The following is an 18,248-nucleotide window of genomic DNA, read 5'->3' as shown; positions in this document are numbered from 1 at the left end:
ATAACTATCGCTCACCAAGATGGGCTCCTTTGAAAATAATTTACCCACTACAAACACAAAGCACATTAATTCCATGCCATTTGTCCACACCACCCTACACAATGTAACCGGTGTTGCACACATGCACATGTGCAACACATCACTATCATGCATGCATAGACAAAACATTAATCCACAAAGTAAACAAATTAATATTACTTCATTTTTAATGGTAATAAAATAAATAACAAAATGCATAGGGCTATGGTCCGGGCTTAGAACTTGTTTGCGAAGGACATTCGCATCATAAAATGAACAAATTTCTTTAAGTTTGAAAACAAACTAGGTTGACATGCATAGTCAAGCTCTTAACAAATATTGAAAGTAGTCGTTGATAATCATGTTTACTTATTCCTTGATGATTTATTTGATGAATTAATGCATTAGATGGATTCCATGCTATTCCTTGCAAATATAGTGGTAGCTATTTTGGTTGTTTCATTGTTAAATTGAAACCATATTTTGCTTTTAGATTATACCTATTTGTGTCCTGGTTGTGATGAGGAGCTTTCTCACATGGATTAGAGATTAACTCCTCTAGATATCTATAGGTATGTGTATTGGTAGGTTGTTTACTTCGTCTATGTACTATTAGACTAATCAATTAAATATATTAACTATATATACTAGACAATACAATATCACAAGCTTTATCATGTGTATGAGATATTGAGATCTCCAGATTGATATCTATTGGTATGTGTATGGATAAGTTGTCTATTTCTTTTACGAACTATCAGACTAATCGACTAAATATATTGATTGCACTAGATAACTATATTAGCACATTGCATATTAACACTATTTCAATGGTTGCTAAGGCTATCAATGTGCTTGGAGATCATGGTTGGCATCCTCTAGCTTTACACTTGAATCCAAGTGCCAAGAGATTGGGAAACAAGGTAATGAAGCACGTTGGTACTTCAGCTCCAATTGCAAGTGACTACAAGCATTGACCGACGGCAACTACAATTTGGACTAACCCAAACAATGCATAACTTTAACTATTACTACAAAAACTATGAATTGCAAAGGTATTTATGGACATTATAAACTACAAATCGCAAAACAATCAACAAAGGCACGGATCACAACAATTCTAAAGCAATCAGTGTAGGCATGAATCGCAACAAGCGAGCATGTCGTGAGCAAAGCAGTTAATGGACTGAAGGCACGAATTGCAGTAGGCGAGCATGCCACGAAGTGAAGCTTTATATGTTACAAAGGGTCTCTTGCTCTACGAAAAAACACATGCACTACTATGATACAAATTGGAGGGTTTTTGCATGTGATAAAATGCAAAATCAACATGATAATCTGCTAAGAGGCATCTAAGGAGCTTATCGAGTCCATGAGTGTGATTGGAGAAGTGGAGGTTGGAGATGTCTTTGTGGGGTGGGGATGACATTAGCCTAATTTAATTGTGAACAAGTAAAACGATAAGATATTTTTAATTCAAAAGATAAATAATAAACCTTCATTAGGTGCACGTGTAAAAACAAAGATTGGCTCTATGAGAAGCTTCTCTTAGTACGCATATATGAGAGAGAGGGAGGGAGAGGGAGAGGGAGAGGGAGAGAGAGAGCAAGCATGTTCCGGGTGGACCATGCACAAACTGTCCCGTGCTTCGGCAGGCTGCTCCGGACGTTGTAAGGTTCTCCTCGGCACCCTGTGTGGATTCACCCGGAGCTCTCATAATTCGACAGATGCAGCTCACTCCATCTACATATCCCACCATGCTGGGCAGCCCATCTCAAGTGGTGCCCTCTACCTCCTCCTCCAAGCAGTTGGTAAAGCCAGAGATCTTGCAGGAGCCCGTGCAGCTCACAGGCTCACGATTAGCACAGGTTTTTGTCTTTCGAATCCCTTGGCTGATTACCTCATCCATGTGTTTGCCCTTTGTGGGAGCTTGTTGGAAGCAACCTTGGTTTTCTGCAGCATTGACAAGCCGAGCGTCAACGCCTGGCACACTATTATCGCAGTGCACTCCCTCCTCGGGGAAAACGAGCTGGCCCTTGATATGTTTCTGCAGATGCAGGCAAATGGCACCATTCCTAACAAATCTGTGCTTTTGTCCTGCTTGAAAGCATGCAGCGAAGTTAAAGCCTTGAAGCATGCAAAGTTTATACATGGCCAATTTATCATGAGCAGCATGGAAGCCAATGTTGTCGTCGGAAGTACTCTTGTCCACACGTATGCAAAGTGTGGGAGTTTGGAAGATGCACATCAGGTGTTCAGTAGAACTGCAGACCGTGATGTGGTTTTGTGGGGTGCAATGATTGCAGGCTATATCCAACAGGGCCACGGGCTTACTGCCCTCAAGCTGTTTCTAGAAATGCAAAATGAGGGCACAACTCCAGACACAGCCATATTTTCCTGTGTTCTGAAAGCATGTGCTAGCATAAGAGGTCTATGTGAGGGCAAGTTGATACATGACATGATCATCCGATGTGAGCTTGAATCAAATGATATTTTATTAGGTAGCCTCATTCTTATGTATGGGAATTGTGGAAGGCTTGATGAGGCTCGGCAATTGTTTGATTCATTGCCAAGCCGAAGTTTAGTGTCATTGCATGCAATGCTTGCAGGATATGCAACTCATGAGTGTGGTTTTCCTGCTCTAGAACTTGTTGGGGAAATCCTTTGTAAGGAGCTAAGGCCAAGCAAGTTCACCTACTCTATCATCGTAAAAGCATGCACTAATATCAATGCCTTAAGCCATGGCAGATTGATCCATGATCACATTATTCAAACTGGACTTGAATCAGATCTATATATTCGAAACACTTTGATTGACATGTATAGCAAATGTGGTAGTTTAGATGATGCACGTGTTGTGTTTGACTCATTTGCTGGTCCGGATGAGGTTTCTTGGGGGTCAATCATTGCAGGTTATGCCCATTCAGGCTACTTTTATCCTGCTCTCTATTTGTTTGAGGTGATGCAGGAGAAGGGGCAACAAGCAAATGAGTTAATATTCTCTTGTGCATTGCATGCTTGTGGCAGCATAAAGGCAATTAGGCAAGGCATGATGATACACCATCAGATACTTAAAACTGGGCAAGAGGTAAATGAGATTGTTGGTAGCTCTCTTGTTGACATGTATGCAAAATGTTGTTGTCTATGGGAAGCACATAAAGTGTTTGAGAAAATGCAGCACAGAACATTGTCGTCTTGGGGTGCTCTAATCGATGGCTGTGCAGAGCAAGGCCAGAGCCTCCATGCTCTTGAATTGTTTAAGAGAATGCAGAAGGATGGCTTAAAACCTAGCATAATTGTATATTCATCTGTCTTGAAAGCTTGTACAAGATTAGGAGACATAGAGGAAGGCAGATTTATACATAATTTAGTTGTCAATAGTGGACTTGAATTGGATGCAGTAGTTGGAAATACTATTCTTGACATGTACAACAAGTGTAGTAGTCTAGAAGAAGCTCGTAAAGTGTTTGATAAATTATCATACCGAGATGTGGTGACATGGAATACAATGATTGCAGGGTATGTAGAACATGAGCATGCTCTGGGTGCTTTAGAACTTTTTGACGAAATGGGACAAGATAGCACTCTGTCAGACAGAGTGACTTTTCTATGCGCTCTGAAAGCCTGTGGTATATCTGGTTCCATAGTCAAAGGGAGGTTGATACACAAAAGGATCATTAGCAGTGGCATTAATGTGGATCTGACTATTGGGAGTGCCCTAGTTGATATGTATGCCAGATCTGGAAGCCTTGAAGACGCTGAAGAGGAGTTCAAAATGTTGACAAATCCAGATGTTGCTTCATGGAGTGCAATGATTGCGGGCTATGCTCTCTATGGCAATTGTCAAGGGATAAGGCAATGTCTCAGTGACATGAGGCAGCAGAGTGTGATGCCAGATGATAAAGTTTTCAGTAGTGTGCTTGATGCATATCGTCAGGCTGGGCATGGATATCAAGAGCATATGTTTTTTTCACACATGTCAATCAACCAAGGCATTGTGCCGAGTATAGAGCACTTTAACTGTACAGTTGACATTTTAGGGCGAACTGGCAATCTGAACAAAGCAAAGGAGATTCTTGAAAGCCTGCCTGTTTCCCCGGACATCATAGGGTGGACATCCTTGCTTACCGCCTGTAGGCTGCATTGCAATATGGATCTGGGAAGGAAATGCTATAGTCAAGCTGTTGAACTAGACCCTGATTGTGCGACTGGGTATTTACAGATGTCAATCATCTGTACTGGTGCTTAGCAAGAGGATAAAGTCATGAGAGCCCTGAGTGTGACAAATGAACTGTGTGGAGGTAAGAAGTCTGGCAAGACTTTCCTTGGGTTTTTCAACCAATCCCCAAGTTCATAGGGGGGGATGTTCTCCAGGCTGCTTAGATGTGCACGATAGATTGGACTGATTTATAAATCGGATGGAGATGATGGTTGTGTGCAATTGAGAGATGAAGACACCGTATCCTTCATATGATGCCACCTCTTCATTCCAGCCCCAGGATTGATGAAGTAACATGCATTTGGTGTCACTTGTGTTGACATTGGCGAACTCCAAGTTGAACCAACCATAGTCCTATAGCTTTGCTGCTAATTTGGAAATATTCGGTTGATCCTTGTTAACAACACATATTTGAGACAAAAGGCAGCCACTCTGTAGCACTGCAAGTGCTCTAGAACAGAGATGTCAGCAGGATACAACCATCAATCTGGGTGCAGAGGAGTATCTCTCACATTCTTTCTGCAGTCAACAGCATCAGAATCTCTAGTGTCTCTGCAATCTGCGACCAAAGGTGCGAGAGCACCTCAAAACATAAATTTATAAAGTTCTTCAAACAGCACGATGGTAAATTTTCACAAGTTGTGTTTATGAAGTATAACACCCTGGTATCGTCTCTTAATATATCAGAGCTTTCTACAAGTTTCTGCCGTATAATACAGCTCGGGTTGTTATTCTTAATTGGAAGGAGACACGTGAGACCAGTGGGCTCCAGAATATGCCAGTATATTCCTACAAGCCTTCTTTTTTTCTATTCATACAACCCCTTAGATCTCACTTCTAACAATTTAATAGTAGAGGCAGAATTGTGGAACTAGATTTGAACATTGTTCAAATTTTGTAGTAATGAAAAAGTTTGTTTTTGTACTTTGGTTCCAAGAAAAGTTTGTTTTTTGCACTTGAATTTTGACATGAAAAGAAAAACACTCCAAATATTGTTTTGCAGATTCTTTACAACAGAAATGACCGCCAGAAAAAGAAGACTACAGATGGAGTTGATTTCTGGAAACTCTCTATTAAAGCAGCCACCTTACAGAGTCAGTGCCAAACAACAGGGGGAAAACATGCGAGATGTGAATGAGCTACCGAAAGGAAATTTGTAAGACCTGATTCTTTTCCTCTGTGTTCTCCAATAATCTTTCGCACAAAAGAAAGGTGGTGTTTTTTTGGAGTGTGTGTGAATACTCGGTCCTATAAGGATTACATTTGAAATGTAGACGTGTACAGTTTCCAGATTTCAAGAGTGGATATGTTTAAATCAGGATTACCTATTGGAAAGAAATTTTGGATCCAAGGAGTGTTTGGTCGTGCTTTACAGATTGACAAATGCTCAAGTAATTTGCAAGAAGATGATAGGTAGAATTTCAGGCATCGTAGGAAGTCCAGAGGTGCTTACTTTAGTGACCCTTTCTTTGAGTGTGTCCAAATCAAGCTGGAAAAATGCAAACTGCTGGAGAGTAGATCTGTGAAACAAAGTTAAAAAATGGCTGCAAAAACAGTAAAATATCTGTACCAGCAAATCGTTAACAAATCAGTTGAAAACAGTAGCAAATTTGGTTGAAATGCAGGCCAATCAGCAAAATGTCTGCAGTTGCAAAATGGCTTCAGAAGATGGAAAATGCAGGCTGAAAACCAGCTGCCTGATGCTGGAAAACTTCCGCCCAGCTAGTTGTTGATGTTGAGCTCACGTGTCATGTTGCATGCGTATGTCATTGCCATCAGTCACATTGTTTGCTTGGTGCCTGCATTCGCATTGGTGAGCTCTGTTTAAACTGTTTGACCTGGTTTGCCTATGCATCATGTTGACCTTCTGTTTTGATAAGTCATTGTGGAGCTGTTGACTTGTTTTTAGTTTATGACTCGTCAAGTATCGATATTTTGGCCATGTCAGCTCTGTGTTCAACTGTACATTGTTGATTGTTGGCATTGACCTTGAACACCAGGCATGAGATGTCGTTTTCACATGCCTGTCTTTTTGTATGCAGCAGCTGCTGGTGTGTTTTTTATGTCTGTTTCTAGTGCTGACGTTTTAATAGTACCTTCAAGAACTTTTGCAAGTGTTCATACTCCCTTTCATACTCTCTTCCTCCAAGGAGACTGTCAAGCTAAAACACATGTATTAAACATTAAACCTCACTTAGCTCATTTTAAACAGCCCCAAAACTCAAAATGCCACAAAGTTTTTGTTTCCCATAAGCAAACCTCCAAACTTTGATTGTTGCGGTGCTATCCAGCCTGCCTCCAGCCTTGGCAAACTGATCAGCCCTGCCTTCAGCCTGCATTTGCTGATCACGACCAGTCTACATACATCCTAGAGCATCCAATAGCTGTTGCCTACTGCAAGGGCTGTGTAAATTGTCTGTTTCAATCGTGCAATTGCTGATGTCAATGTATCAATTGCTGCCCTATCTGTTTGAGCAGAAAACTGCTGCATTTGCTGCATCCAACTGCCCAATGCTGCCCTTCCATCTACCATCGACTGGAACTGCCTTACCCTGCATTTTCTGCACTATACAGGCTGCCCTACTGCATACTGCTGGATTCATTTTGTCTGGAATTCTGTCTGCGATTACGGCAGTTGATCACTTCCTGAGGCTGCCTGCTGTGAGTAGAGTACATCTCATGGGTGTATGAGTCTGTGCAGTCAGTCACATTTCTGATTTTATGTGACAGTATTTTGTAGCTAGCTGACCCATATTTTTGGGCACTAGTTTTACTGGCCGACTGGCCATCCTATCAGTGACTTAGACTTAGTGCCAGAGCCTTTGTTCTGTTCTTGACCCTTGATGCTTTGATATATGGATTCCATTTTACGAGAATATTCTCCTTGAGTTCTCGTGTTCTTGCAAATTTTTTTTTTTTGTTCTTTGTGTTCTTGCAGTCTATTATAGCAGTCTCTTTGCTTCCATTGCTACACAATTTTGTGACATGGTATAAGGGCCTGTTCCACTTGCTTCTGGTGCTGCTTGCTGCGTTCGACTACCGTTTTTCAAGTCTGATTGCGCATTGACTGACCAAACAACTTGCATTTATTGCTAATCCTTGCTCATTAGGTCCAAGCAATTGCAAGCAGGGTTAACGCCAACATCAATAGTACCTTGACAACAAACATAGATCTTTAGGCTATAAGTCACACATAAAATGTCACATTGGATTGCTTGCATGCATGTGTTGAGGTATGTTTGATGTACCTTTTCTTATGGTTTGACATATGGTCATGATTTACTTTTGCAGGAGTACATTGTTTCGGACTGGGTTGGAGATCCCACCACTTGGCACTCTCATGGAGGCTACATCTTCTCTTTGGGCAGGACTCCCATTTCTTGATCAAGCCAAAAGTAGGAGACGATGGTTGCTTCCACAATCCAGGTAGAGTATCGGCCCCTCTTTGATGGCACCACAAAGGTTGTCCACTTGAAGGGATTATTGGGAGCTCTTCACTTTCCATGTGCTTCATTAGTTGTCCTCTATTGCGACAACGTGAGTGTCATTGCTCTAGTTGGTAACCTGATCATCAGTTCACTTTCACTTCATCAAAGAGTAAGTTGAGCTAGGCACCATCTGCCAAGAGTGTATGCCTATATTTGACAATTTTGCAAACATATCGTTGAAAGTGGTCAATTGACCGGTTCTTTAATGAAGATCACAGTCTCTGATGCTCCTATTGTTGTTGGTGCATCCATTTGGGGCTGGTACAGCAGGGTAGCAGTTGATTTTGATCAGTTTTTCATGACAAATCTCAAAATTCTCTCTTTACAGCATTCTCTCATCTCCTTCAGCCTATCTCAGCCATTCTCAGCAATGCTCAGTCATTTGGAGGAGATTTCGGGTATTTTTGGTGGGATGATTTGTAATTTCTGCAGTAAATCCTAATTTACAACGGAAATTAGGGTTTAGCAGCCACCTTGGGATCTGTGCAAGAGATTGAAGGCTCAAGAGACTGAAATCAGTAGAGCTGATAATTGAAGATTATCTAGGGATTTCAGGAGCCATCCCATCCTAAATTGATTTGGGGCAGCATTTGGCCAGCCAAGGGTTAAATTGGAGAAGAAGTCCTGGGTGAATCAAGGGGCAAATGACCCAAAAGGCTTGTTGGTAATTTATGACAGCAATAAACAATTGGTTAGCAAGAGGGGATTGAAGAATCTGGAGTTGTACTTCTTCCAATTGAATGAAAGCTAAAGAAATACCGTAAGGGGCGCCAATTTTGGGGCCAATAGGGTGTCTATTGTCCAAGAATCTTATGGTAAAGTGTGTATTTCATTTTATGTGCATTTATTTATTGTTGTAATTAACTCTTAAATAAGGTTATCACGACCCATTCCAAGAAGGAAGGCTGGTTCCATGGTTCCATTGCCGGGATACATTAAATCTTTTGATTTGGTGGATCGGAGGTAGCTGATTGCAAGCCAAAGCTTTGTACTAGTGCTAATCTTTGTGGTCAGCTGAGAAATTATATCAAGATGTCTTCATACAGTGGGATGCAATCAAGTAGTAATGATGCCTCTCATGATCCACATTCACATGGCGAAGAAGGAAATGCAATGCTTTATCTTGGACAAGGCACGAATCATGGACAACATGCTGAAAATGTCTAAGTTAAAGAGGGATCATATCATGTTTGAAAATTTATGTTGATTACTTCTCTTGGTTAATTTCTAGGGTAACTATTGCTTGAAAGGCCTGAAGATCATAGTATAGATATTACCCCTAGGAGTAGCCCATGGAATCAACCTTCCTTCTTGGAGAGGGTGGTAATTTCTTGAACAAGCGCTTAATTACAACAATTAGCAACTGAACATAATTTAAAATGCACAATTTACCTTCATAATCTTGGACATTGGATACCCTATTGGTTCCAAAATTAGCACCCCTTTCGGTATTTCTTTAACTTTAATTGCCAATGGATTGATAACAAGCCAAGATTTCACAATCTTCGTGGCTAATCTAAAAGTGTCTTGCTGATTGAACAACCAATAAACAAATGGGCAATTTGCCCCTTGATTTTCTCCTAAGACTTGCTCTAATTGGATCCCAACTGGCCAAATACTGCCCCAATTTTACAATGGATGGTTGGGTATTTGACATCCCTAACAATATAACAAATCGCAGGTATTGGTTTCAATGTATGATGCGTTCTTTTGATGGCATAGGTTTTGAGGTGGTTGCTAAAATCTAATTTCCGTAGAAATTTAGGGTTTAGAATAGAATTTTCTCTACTGTCCACTACATATGATTGAGATATTCTACAAATGGTTGAGAAATATTGTGATCTTGAATTGCTTGGAGAAGGCGAGAGAATGCCAGAGACGAAAGAGATTCTTGATTTTCATATGGAAAATGGTTAAAATTGATCGTTGTTTGCTTTGATAAGCTCAAAGTGCTGTCATGTACCGCACTTAAGTGCTCGCGGTTGATGTCGCTTGCATTAAATGGTGTTATCTACATATGTAGGTATCATAAAGATTGTCATCTACATTACTCGGGTCTCCTACAACAATTGGTAGTCTCTTGAATGTCTGCACAGTAGGAAAATCAGACGAACAACTTCCTCTCGCTCTCCCATAGCCTCCAAACTAATTGAATAATTGAGATCGAGCCCAAAGAAACTTTTTCTTAGTTTGCATGGGTAATTTTGCCAAGTGGCAGCATTTTAAATTCATTTTTAGCATTATTCAGTTATTAACTCAATTTTTAAAATTAAATAATTATGAATCAATTTCAATCCTTTTAACCTTGCCCAAAATTGAATGTGTCCATCCACAATTAAATTAGCTAGGCCATTTGTAACTTGGAGTGATTTCCAACCTCAATTGACCCTCAGATTGATATTAATTAATGAATTAATGCTAGTCCCTTGTGTCACTATCGACATTTATTGGCCAAACAATTGTCATAGGGTTAAAATTGATAACAATTGATCTTCAAAGCCTAGTTGGCATGACTTATTACAACTTTGTCTTTGACACCTATTGTATCCTTGGGATCCTTAGCATGTTACCATGAAATAATTACCATGTGCATCACATTTGCTAAACAATCTTGCATATTTGATTAATAACTTAATTAAACGCTCGCATGATAGACCTTCCCCTTGAAATCCATGAGATCATCCTCGATTGCATTGCATTGTACAAAAGAAAAAGCATATTGCATTAGAATTTCCATAAGGCATTACAGTCACAACCTTGGCTATATTGTCTAACCATGCTATATGTCTCAAAACTTACTGAAAATTTTCAACCAGCATAAACATAAGATAATATTAAGAAATAGTTGAAAACTCTTGTTAGAAATCCATTGGATGCATGTTTATCATGTTTCTCAATTGCTCTGGCTTCACAACCATAGTAAAGCATATTATTAACCTAAACCATAGTTGAAACTATTAATGGCATTTATTAACATGTTGATGTCTATGAAACTAGTTGTAAATAATTGAAAACCGAGCAAACTCTTGCTAGAAATCCATTAGATACATTCATTTATTATATTTCTCAACTGCTTTGGCTTCACAACCATAGTAAAGCATATTATTAATATAAGCCATGGCGAAAACTATCAATGGCATTTACTAACATGTTGATGTCTATGAAACTAGTTGTAAACAATTGAAAATTGAGCATAAATTGATTATAAATTGTTCACTTGTTGATTTGAGAATTGATCACAGACTATTGCATATGTGACTCGAAACTAATCACAAATTAATTGCAAAAATTGCTTAGTAGTCGATTCAAAAAACTGATGCAAAACTGATCCCAAAAGTGATCATAAACGGTTCTCAAACATATAAAAAATTGACTTAAAATTGATTTGAATTCGATCTCAAAACTAAGGCAAAAGCTTATGCCCAACTGATCATGAATTGACCCCAAATTGATGCAAAAGTAGTCTTAAAGCCATGGTAACAACCATACTCATTTGCATACATTTCAGAGTGACTAGTACATTGAGTAGTGACTGCATGGCAATCATACAATCATCGCAATACCTTGGATGCATGTAAATATGTTCGAGATCCACTATATACGAGAGTTGTCCACAATTGAAGGAGTCGAAGTACTGTATGTCCCTTGAGCATTACCCGAAAGGTATCTAGGTGAAGTTGCAACAATTGAAGATGGTATGCAAAGTCTTTATCTTCTATTCATTTTACATGTATTAGTGAATAATTTTGAAAATTTACCAAATATATTTTGGGAACTTTACCTTTGACCTTTCTTTCCTTATGTGCCAAGATTTGCTCGAGTACTAAGATCTCATCCATCTCAACCTAAGGTTGAATTTCAACATATACATCCTTTGGCACATCACCATGTAAAGGCCTAAACAAATTGTAATGAAAGGTGTTGCATATTCGCAATGTGAAGGTAATTTCAACCAATATGCCACATCGTTGATATTCTCTAGTACTTAAAAGGGTCCATAGTATCTTATACTTAACTTTGGATACCATCTATCTTTCTTTAAACTTTTTCAACCTTGCTATTTTAAAACGTAGCAATATATAATTGCCCTTTGCAAATTGCAAAGCATGTCTATTGTGATCAATTGCCTTCTTTTGCTTTTCTTGTGATCTCTGAAGTGCATACTTTATATTTTCATAGGCTGCATCTAAGTTTTCCACATAACGATTAGCCTCAAACATTTTATTCTTTGTTTGCAAGATAGATGGTACCTTCTTGGTGTCTTGTGGTTTGAAACATAGAAGCTCCAAAGATCTAACACTATGGAATTTGATTCCTTAGACTATTTGTTTGTGGATGGAAGGATTATGAGAATTTCAGCGTAGTATCCATTTTCTCAAACAAACCCTTATAAAATAAATTGGTCATTCAAGGGACTTGATCACTAATGATCGACTCTAGCATATCATGATACTTAAAGATGTCTTGCAAAAACAATTATGCTATATGATCAATCTTTATTTTCTTCCTCATTGGAATGAAATGGGCATGTTTGCTACACTTGCAAATGATAGTCCATCTTCCATTATTTTCTATAGGTGTCTTAGGAAGCTCAAAAATAAAATCCATTGCAATGCTCTGTTAAGGCGTACCTACATATCTTGATACATGTCTTATGTGGCAATATGATTGATAGCTAGTTGAGTCCATTTGTTTATTGATTTTGTGCCCCTCTAAGGGTGTATTAAAAGCATTGTTTCCACCAATAATAGAAATTCTCTCAGTATGTTCTTGTTTGAATGTAGATAAAATATAGACACATTATACCTAGGCCAATTCTTGTACAAATAGTAGACTTCTTTTAAGCATCTCTCACTTTGAAAACACACACATACACAATGTATACGTATGTATAGACACATGATCACACATATATGCGCATATATACACATGTTACATATGCACAATTATATAGGCTATATCTAGTAATGCATGAACTAAAGACTTACCCATAATATATTGATTAGATGTTTAAAATTTTCAAAATCGCACAGCCAGAGAGAGAGAGAGAGAGAGAGAGAGAGAGAGAGAGAGAGAGAGAGAGAGAACTTTAAAGTTCTTGTAGTATTGTAAACCACTTCATATCTATCATGTTGCGCCTACTTTCACACAATGTTGATAGAGTACACATACACCATTAATCACATTGTTAAGTCATAAAGACTAATAAGATGCTCAAAAGTACCACTTCACACTTACCATGCTAAATACACTTTCACACAATGTTGGAGTGCACATTTTGTGTTGTCATAAAGACTCATAAAATAACCCTATTGCAAGTATTTCTTCTCCATGCACTATTATCATGCCTTGACATAATCTATCTTTTGAACAAAAGTTATTGGGTGGAAGCGACAACATGTTGGTTTATAAAAAGTAGTCCTTGATGAGGGCTTCAATTAGGTCTTGTATGTGTTATAATCAAATGATTATTCATTACCATTTTTAAGAATTCTTGAAAGAATTATATAATAGTATCCTAAAATATTGTCATGCCAAGGAGAAAAAACAACTCCATGTACATGTTATAGAGATGGCTTGCACATAATGAGAGATGATAGTTGAAGTTATCTTGTAAGGAGCAATCATAGAAAGAAGATAAGAAGGTGATGATAAAAGCCAAGCTATAGAGGTGTCACTCCTAAGACACCAGATCATTTAGGAGAACAAAGTTATTTTTGCAAAGGAGCTTATAACCATGTCTCCTTTTCATGCCATGCAAATAAAATGACATTATAGTGAGGTAAAAGTTTTACCTATGCAAATAAAATGATAAATACTAATTATTATGTACTATATATATATATATATATATATATATATATATATATATATATATAATTAATATAAATCTATATTATTATATATTTAATATATGTAATCATTATATATAATATATAATATATTAAAATTATATATTATATAGTATTATATGATTATTAATAATGATATAGAATAATATGTTAATGTTTAATAATATATAAATGTTTATTATTTATATTATCAATATCAATGAAGTATTAATATATTTAATGATGAATTATTAACAAACTATTTACATATATTATTATTGATATATTTATATATATTATTGATGAATTGTTAATGATTTATTTATTTATATTAACATATTGTTGATAATTTACTATACAAATTGTTGATGAATTGTTTATATATATTATTGATAAATTATTTATATAATTTACTAATAAATTATTTAGATGTATTATTTGCAATTTATTTATCTACATTATTGATGAATATTATTATTATTATATAATATATGCATATATCTTTGTAATACTAGCTTCATATATGTATTTGCTTGTATATACTATTAACGTATATATACACAAATTATGCATATATGCAAATTATATATACACTTGTAGATTGACATAGATGCAAATTGCATATACGATTTCATTATTTTGACACTTTTTTGCGATACATTGATGGAATGTAGGAGGAGGTTGTGTGACTGTTGAGTTTAGTCTTTTAATCTTCTCATTTAGCCACTAGCTACGAGATGGATGGAAAGTAGCCCTTGTAGCCTCGACATGACAGATGTAGGAGAAAGGCCGCGCAAGCTTCTATTAATAATGGAAAAGATTAGGTAATGGCATTAACATGTGGTGATGTTGATATGAACATTAATGGCAAAATACACATTAACAATAGATGTTAACATTAACATTAACAGTAGCAGTAGCAGTAGCACTAGCACGCTAGCACTAGAGCGTTAGTGTTAGCATTAGCATTGGCATTGATGTTAATTGATATTAACATTAATGTTAAAATGAACATTAATAATAATAATAAACGTTAAGATTAAAATTGTCAACATTAATGGCAAAATACACATTAACAATAGATGCTAATATTAACAACATTAAAAGTTAATGTTGATGTTAAGTGGCATTAACATTAATGTTAAAATAAACATTGACAATAACAATAAATGCCAAGATTAACAAAATCGTCGAGCATTAATATTAAATGCTAACATGCTCATCCAAGCGACAAGATCTTCTCAATTGTCCCAATGATGGTCTAGATGGTCTCAAAGTGGCAATTGCATAGGTCCCAATTGTTAGCACTACTAAAAAAGCTTGCACAAAAGTATTAGCTCAATATCATCCTATCCTCAAGTCTTCCAAATCCTTTTTTAAAGAAGATTTATCATCTTTCTCTTTATATATTTAGAAAATGGCTTTTATATTAATATATATCTATGTGTGTAGTTATCCTTATCAACCATTTTTAAGTATATTTTTTAGAGCATTCCAAAAACTTAGATAAATATGTAGTATCTTTGAAAACATGCTTGGGCCAAAAAATTTCAATACTTGAGATTTGATATAGTTGCATATATAACACCTCCAATGGATGTTAGATATTCATTATTTTTGAAACTTTAGAAAATTAATCATTTGAAATTATCAGCATTATATGAATACAAAATAATCTTAGCTTATTTGTACCAATTTATTATCTTGTTATATTTTCAAGTTGTCAAAATACTAGACATGAAGATAATAGGTCTTCCCATGACTTGTCTATATGAATGCTATTTGGTTGCATGGATTTGTAATGATCAATGTGCATCCAAATTGTATATTCTCTAAAGGAGATTATTTTTTTGTAAGTGAGTTATTGAGGCATCAATATATATATATATATATATATATAGTATATCATCAAATGTATTTCAATCCTCTATTTGTGCTTGCATCCAATATTAATGACATGTACAAAGATTTTAATGGATGCCATTTGCATTTCCAACATTAAACTTCATATTACCAAAATGTATATATCAACTTTTGTATGAAGAATACTTTGTACTCCACATATTTGAAAAATTCAAAGATATTTTCAAGTTACAAAGTTTTTGAAAAGACACTAATGTGTTTTTATTTGCAACATAGTATATTAGCTTCAACATAGTAATGATTCTTGTCTTGTTTGTGTTGTTTATTGAAGTAGTGTGTGCCAAGATTGACTTTGCTTTCTTTTCTACATTGCAAATATACTTTGGTATTGTCATCTTATAGCCATTCTACAAAGCATGTATCGTGCATAGTGATATATTTATCTTGTTGGTCTCAATAAGAGCTTAAAATGAGACTTTGGATGGAGATTCTTATTCTTCTAAGAGTTTGACTTGCAATTGATTCAAATATCTCTCACTTGGTTGGCTTGCTCTCTAGCTCTAAACCATTTAGTTTGCATGCATTTGAAGGCTCATTGGTAGGCTTATGATCCATTTGGTGTGCTTTGATTCACATTCTTAAAATTTTCAAATTTGGTAAGGTTTGTGTAGCTCCAATGGTTGAGAGAAGAATACAAAGAAGAAAAGGGAGAACAAAAGTTTAGAGAAGAGCTTCCCTAATGATCCTTCACTTTGACTCATGTTTTTCCTTTCCTTCAACCTCTAACTTTATGTTTTACTCTTCAAATTATGAAAGCAAGAGAGGAAAAAGAGAAGGAAAGCAAGAGAAGAAGATGAGTTTCACTCTTGCAAGTTTGTCACTCGAGTTCTCATATACACATACTCACATACTCTTAAGCAATGGTGTGCAAGAAGATAGACAAGAAGGAAGAAGAGTGGAAGCTTCAAAGTTGCAAACACAAAAATGAGATCCCTATTCAATTGTACATTGTATATATTATGGTTAAGAGTTCTCCACTTAAGTTACATACCCTTATCCATCTTTCACTAAGCCATAGTTGCTAAGAAATCCATTTCATAATCTTAGAAAACTCATTTCATACCTATGCGTTTTAGTAACTTATAAAACACCTACTCAAAATGTCTAAGAAATTTTCACTCTTAAGAAATAAGTTTAAAACTTGGTAATCAACATTTGTTATGGATTCATTTAATACACTAATATGGATATTGACATCAATTGTTGTAAGTATTATTCTTGAGTTGTTTATGATGCATGTATATATTATTGGCTTCTTTTATAACTAATACTAGTCTTATAACAAAAAAGTCACTTTTGTGGTATTTTGGACTCTTTATACAAAATTATATTTTTCAAGAAGAATTATAAAGAAGAAATGGTTTTAAGAAAATGTGATCAACACAAGATAAGAGTTGAATTAAAACCATATTGGATTTTTTAAAATCAAGCTAAAACATTTATGAAAAATGCTTTGATATATACGGTATGTACTCCCATTAATAGACTTGGAATTGGATAAAAATTGTCAACTTTTTAAAGATCTTCAAATAGTGTCAATTCTCATGCGCTTTTAAGAATCATTTTTTGTAGAAAATGAATTTTCACTCGAAACTTGTTTCAGTATTTTACTTTATTATCTTACAATATTGGGAATATCCCATTCAACTTTGGCATCATATGCATATGTTATTTCAAATATAGTGAAATAAGACTTAAGCTACCAAAGTGACTTACAATCACTTTTGTGGCAAATTACAAGACTTGTGTCAAAGCTAATTTTATCATGGATAATGGACTATGATGTGTGTGTGTGTGTGAATGTTATGTTGAATCTCCAATTGCATTGTATAGGGTTGTTAATTATGATAAATTACATTATATGAGTCTTAAACTCTTTTATGAGCTTCTTTGCTATAATGAGTTGAAAATCTCCTATGTTTTGGATTTTCTCTAAATGAATGAGCTATCGCTATGACAAACTCCACGTATAATTGAGAAAAGTTTATAGCGATTCTTTTGACTTGCTATAACTAATCACAATCTAAAACCACATCTATAGGGGTCATCTCTAAAGGAATCAAGTTCATTCGTGCTTTATAATTTTTAGACAAGTATAAGGGAGCTTTAGAGCATTTTTGTGTGTTGATCTGTGCATCACCATTGGCTACTTAACTACCTAACCCTTTATATGTTGTAATTCAATGGGAAGACAATGTAACCTATCTATTGCTTGATTAACAAAACTATGGGTATTACCATTGTCCACCAAAACATACACAATCTTGCCATGGATGCTTTGTTAAATTCTTAGTGTGCATGGGCTTCTAGGACATTGGTTTTTTATTTCTTTGAGAAGGCTCAACCACTTCATAGCTACTATTAGGAAGAGGTTTCTTTCCAATAATATCATGTTGTGAATTCATACTTAGGGTTGAAAGGGCTATCTTGCTTTAGACTTATCTCTGCTCTCTCTATTAGCCAATTGTAATGCCTTCAAATGAGAAATTTGAGTTAAAAGCTTATATCATGACTCCTTGGTTGACTGCTATAGAGTCAATGGACTCCTTTGTTCAAGAATTAGGGTAGGCCATCAGTTCAACCATTTGATCAATCTTAGATACCAACACATGATGCCTAATTTCATGTTGGGTTTCATGGTTGCATTGAGAGTGCTATATGGTTCATGCTCTTGTAAATCCTCATGATGATCCTCTTTGAGCATTCTTAGCCATTGACTAATGAATATGGAAAGATTAAACATTACTTTATGGATTCCACAACCTGAGG

The 18,248-nt window shown here is 36.0% G+C and overlaps 1 protein-coding gene across 2 annotated transcripts; it reads left to right on the top strand.

Annotated features, from left to right (window-relative positions):
• Positions 1-1,587: 1,587 nt before the first annotated feature.
• LOC148008636 (pentatricopeptide repeat-containing protein At5g27110-like) lies at positions 1,588-16,486 on the top strand. 2 transcript variants are annotated; one of them, XM_087674135.1, is made up of 4 exons: positions 1,588-4,808; positions 4,925-5,018; positions 5,241-5,393; positions 16,081-16,486. In XM_087674135.1, exon 1 carries the CDS (start codon positions 1,646-1,648, stop codon positions 4,265-4,267), a length of 2,622 nt encoding a protein of 873 aa, XP_087530261.1. In that variant the 5' UTR covers positions 1,588-1,645; the 3' UTR covers positions 4,268-4,808; positions 4,925-5,018; positions 5,241-5,393; positions 16,081-16,486. The 2 variants fall into 2 exon arrangements, with proteins under 2 accessions (XP_087530261.1, XP_087530260.1); XM_087674134.1 differs by lacking the exon at positions 16,081-16,486 and adding an exon at positions 7,529-11,971.
• The last annotated feature ends 1,762 nt before the right edge of the window (positions 16,487-18,248 follow it).

This window comes from Lygodium microphyllum, unplaced genomic scaffold (assembly GCF_053477565.2).
Source record: "Lygodium microphyllum isolate KBCC unplaced genomic scaffold, Lygodium_microphyllum_v1.1.10 scaffold_104, whole genome shotgun sequence".
Classification (NCBI taxonomy): domain Eukaryota; kingdom Viridiplantae; phylum Streptophyta; class Polypodiopsida; order Schizaeales; family Lygodiaceae; genus Lygodium; species Lygodium microphyllum.
Note: the sequence above shows the minus strand (reverse complement) of the source record. Positions and strands in the feature narration are given on the sequence as shown.

Excerpts from the sequence above, each read along its gene's own strand:
- LOC148008636 (XM_087674135.1), top strand. The coding sequence starts at position 1,646 with ATGCACAAACTGTCCCGTGCTTCGGCAGGCTGCTCCGGACGTTGTAAG.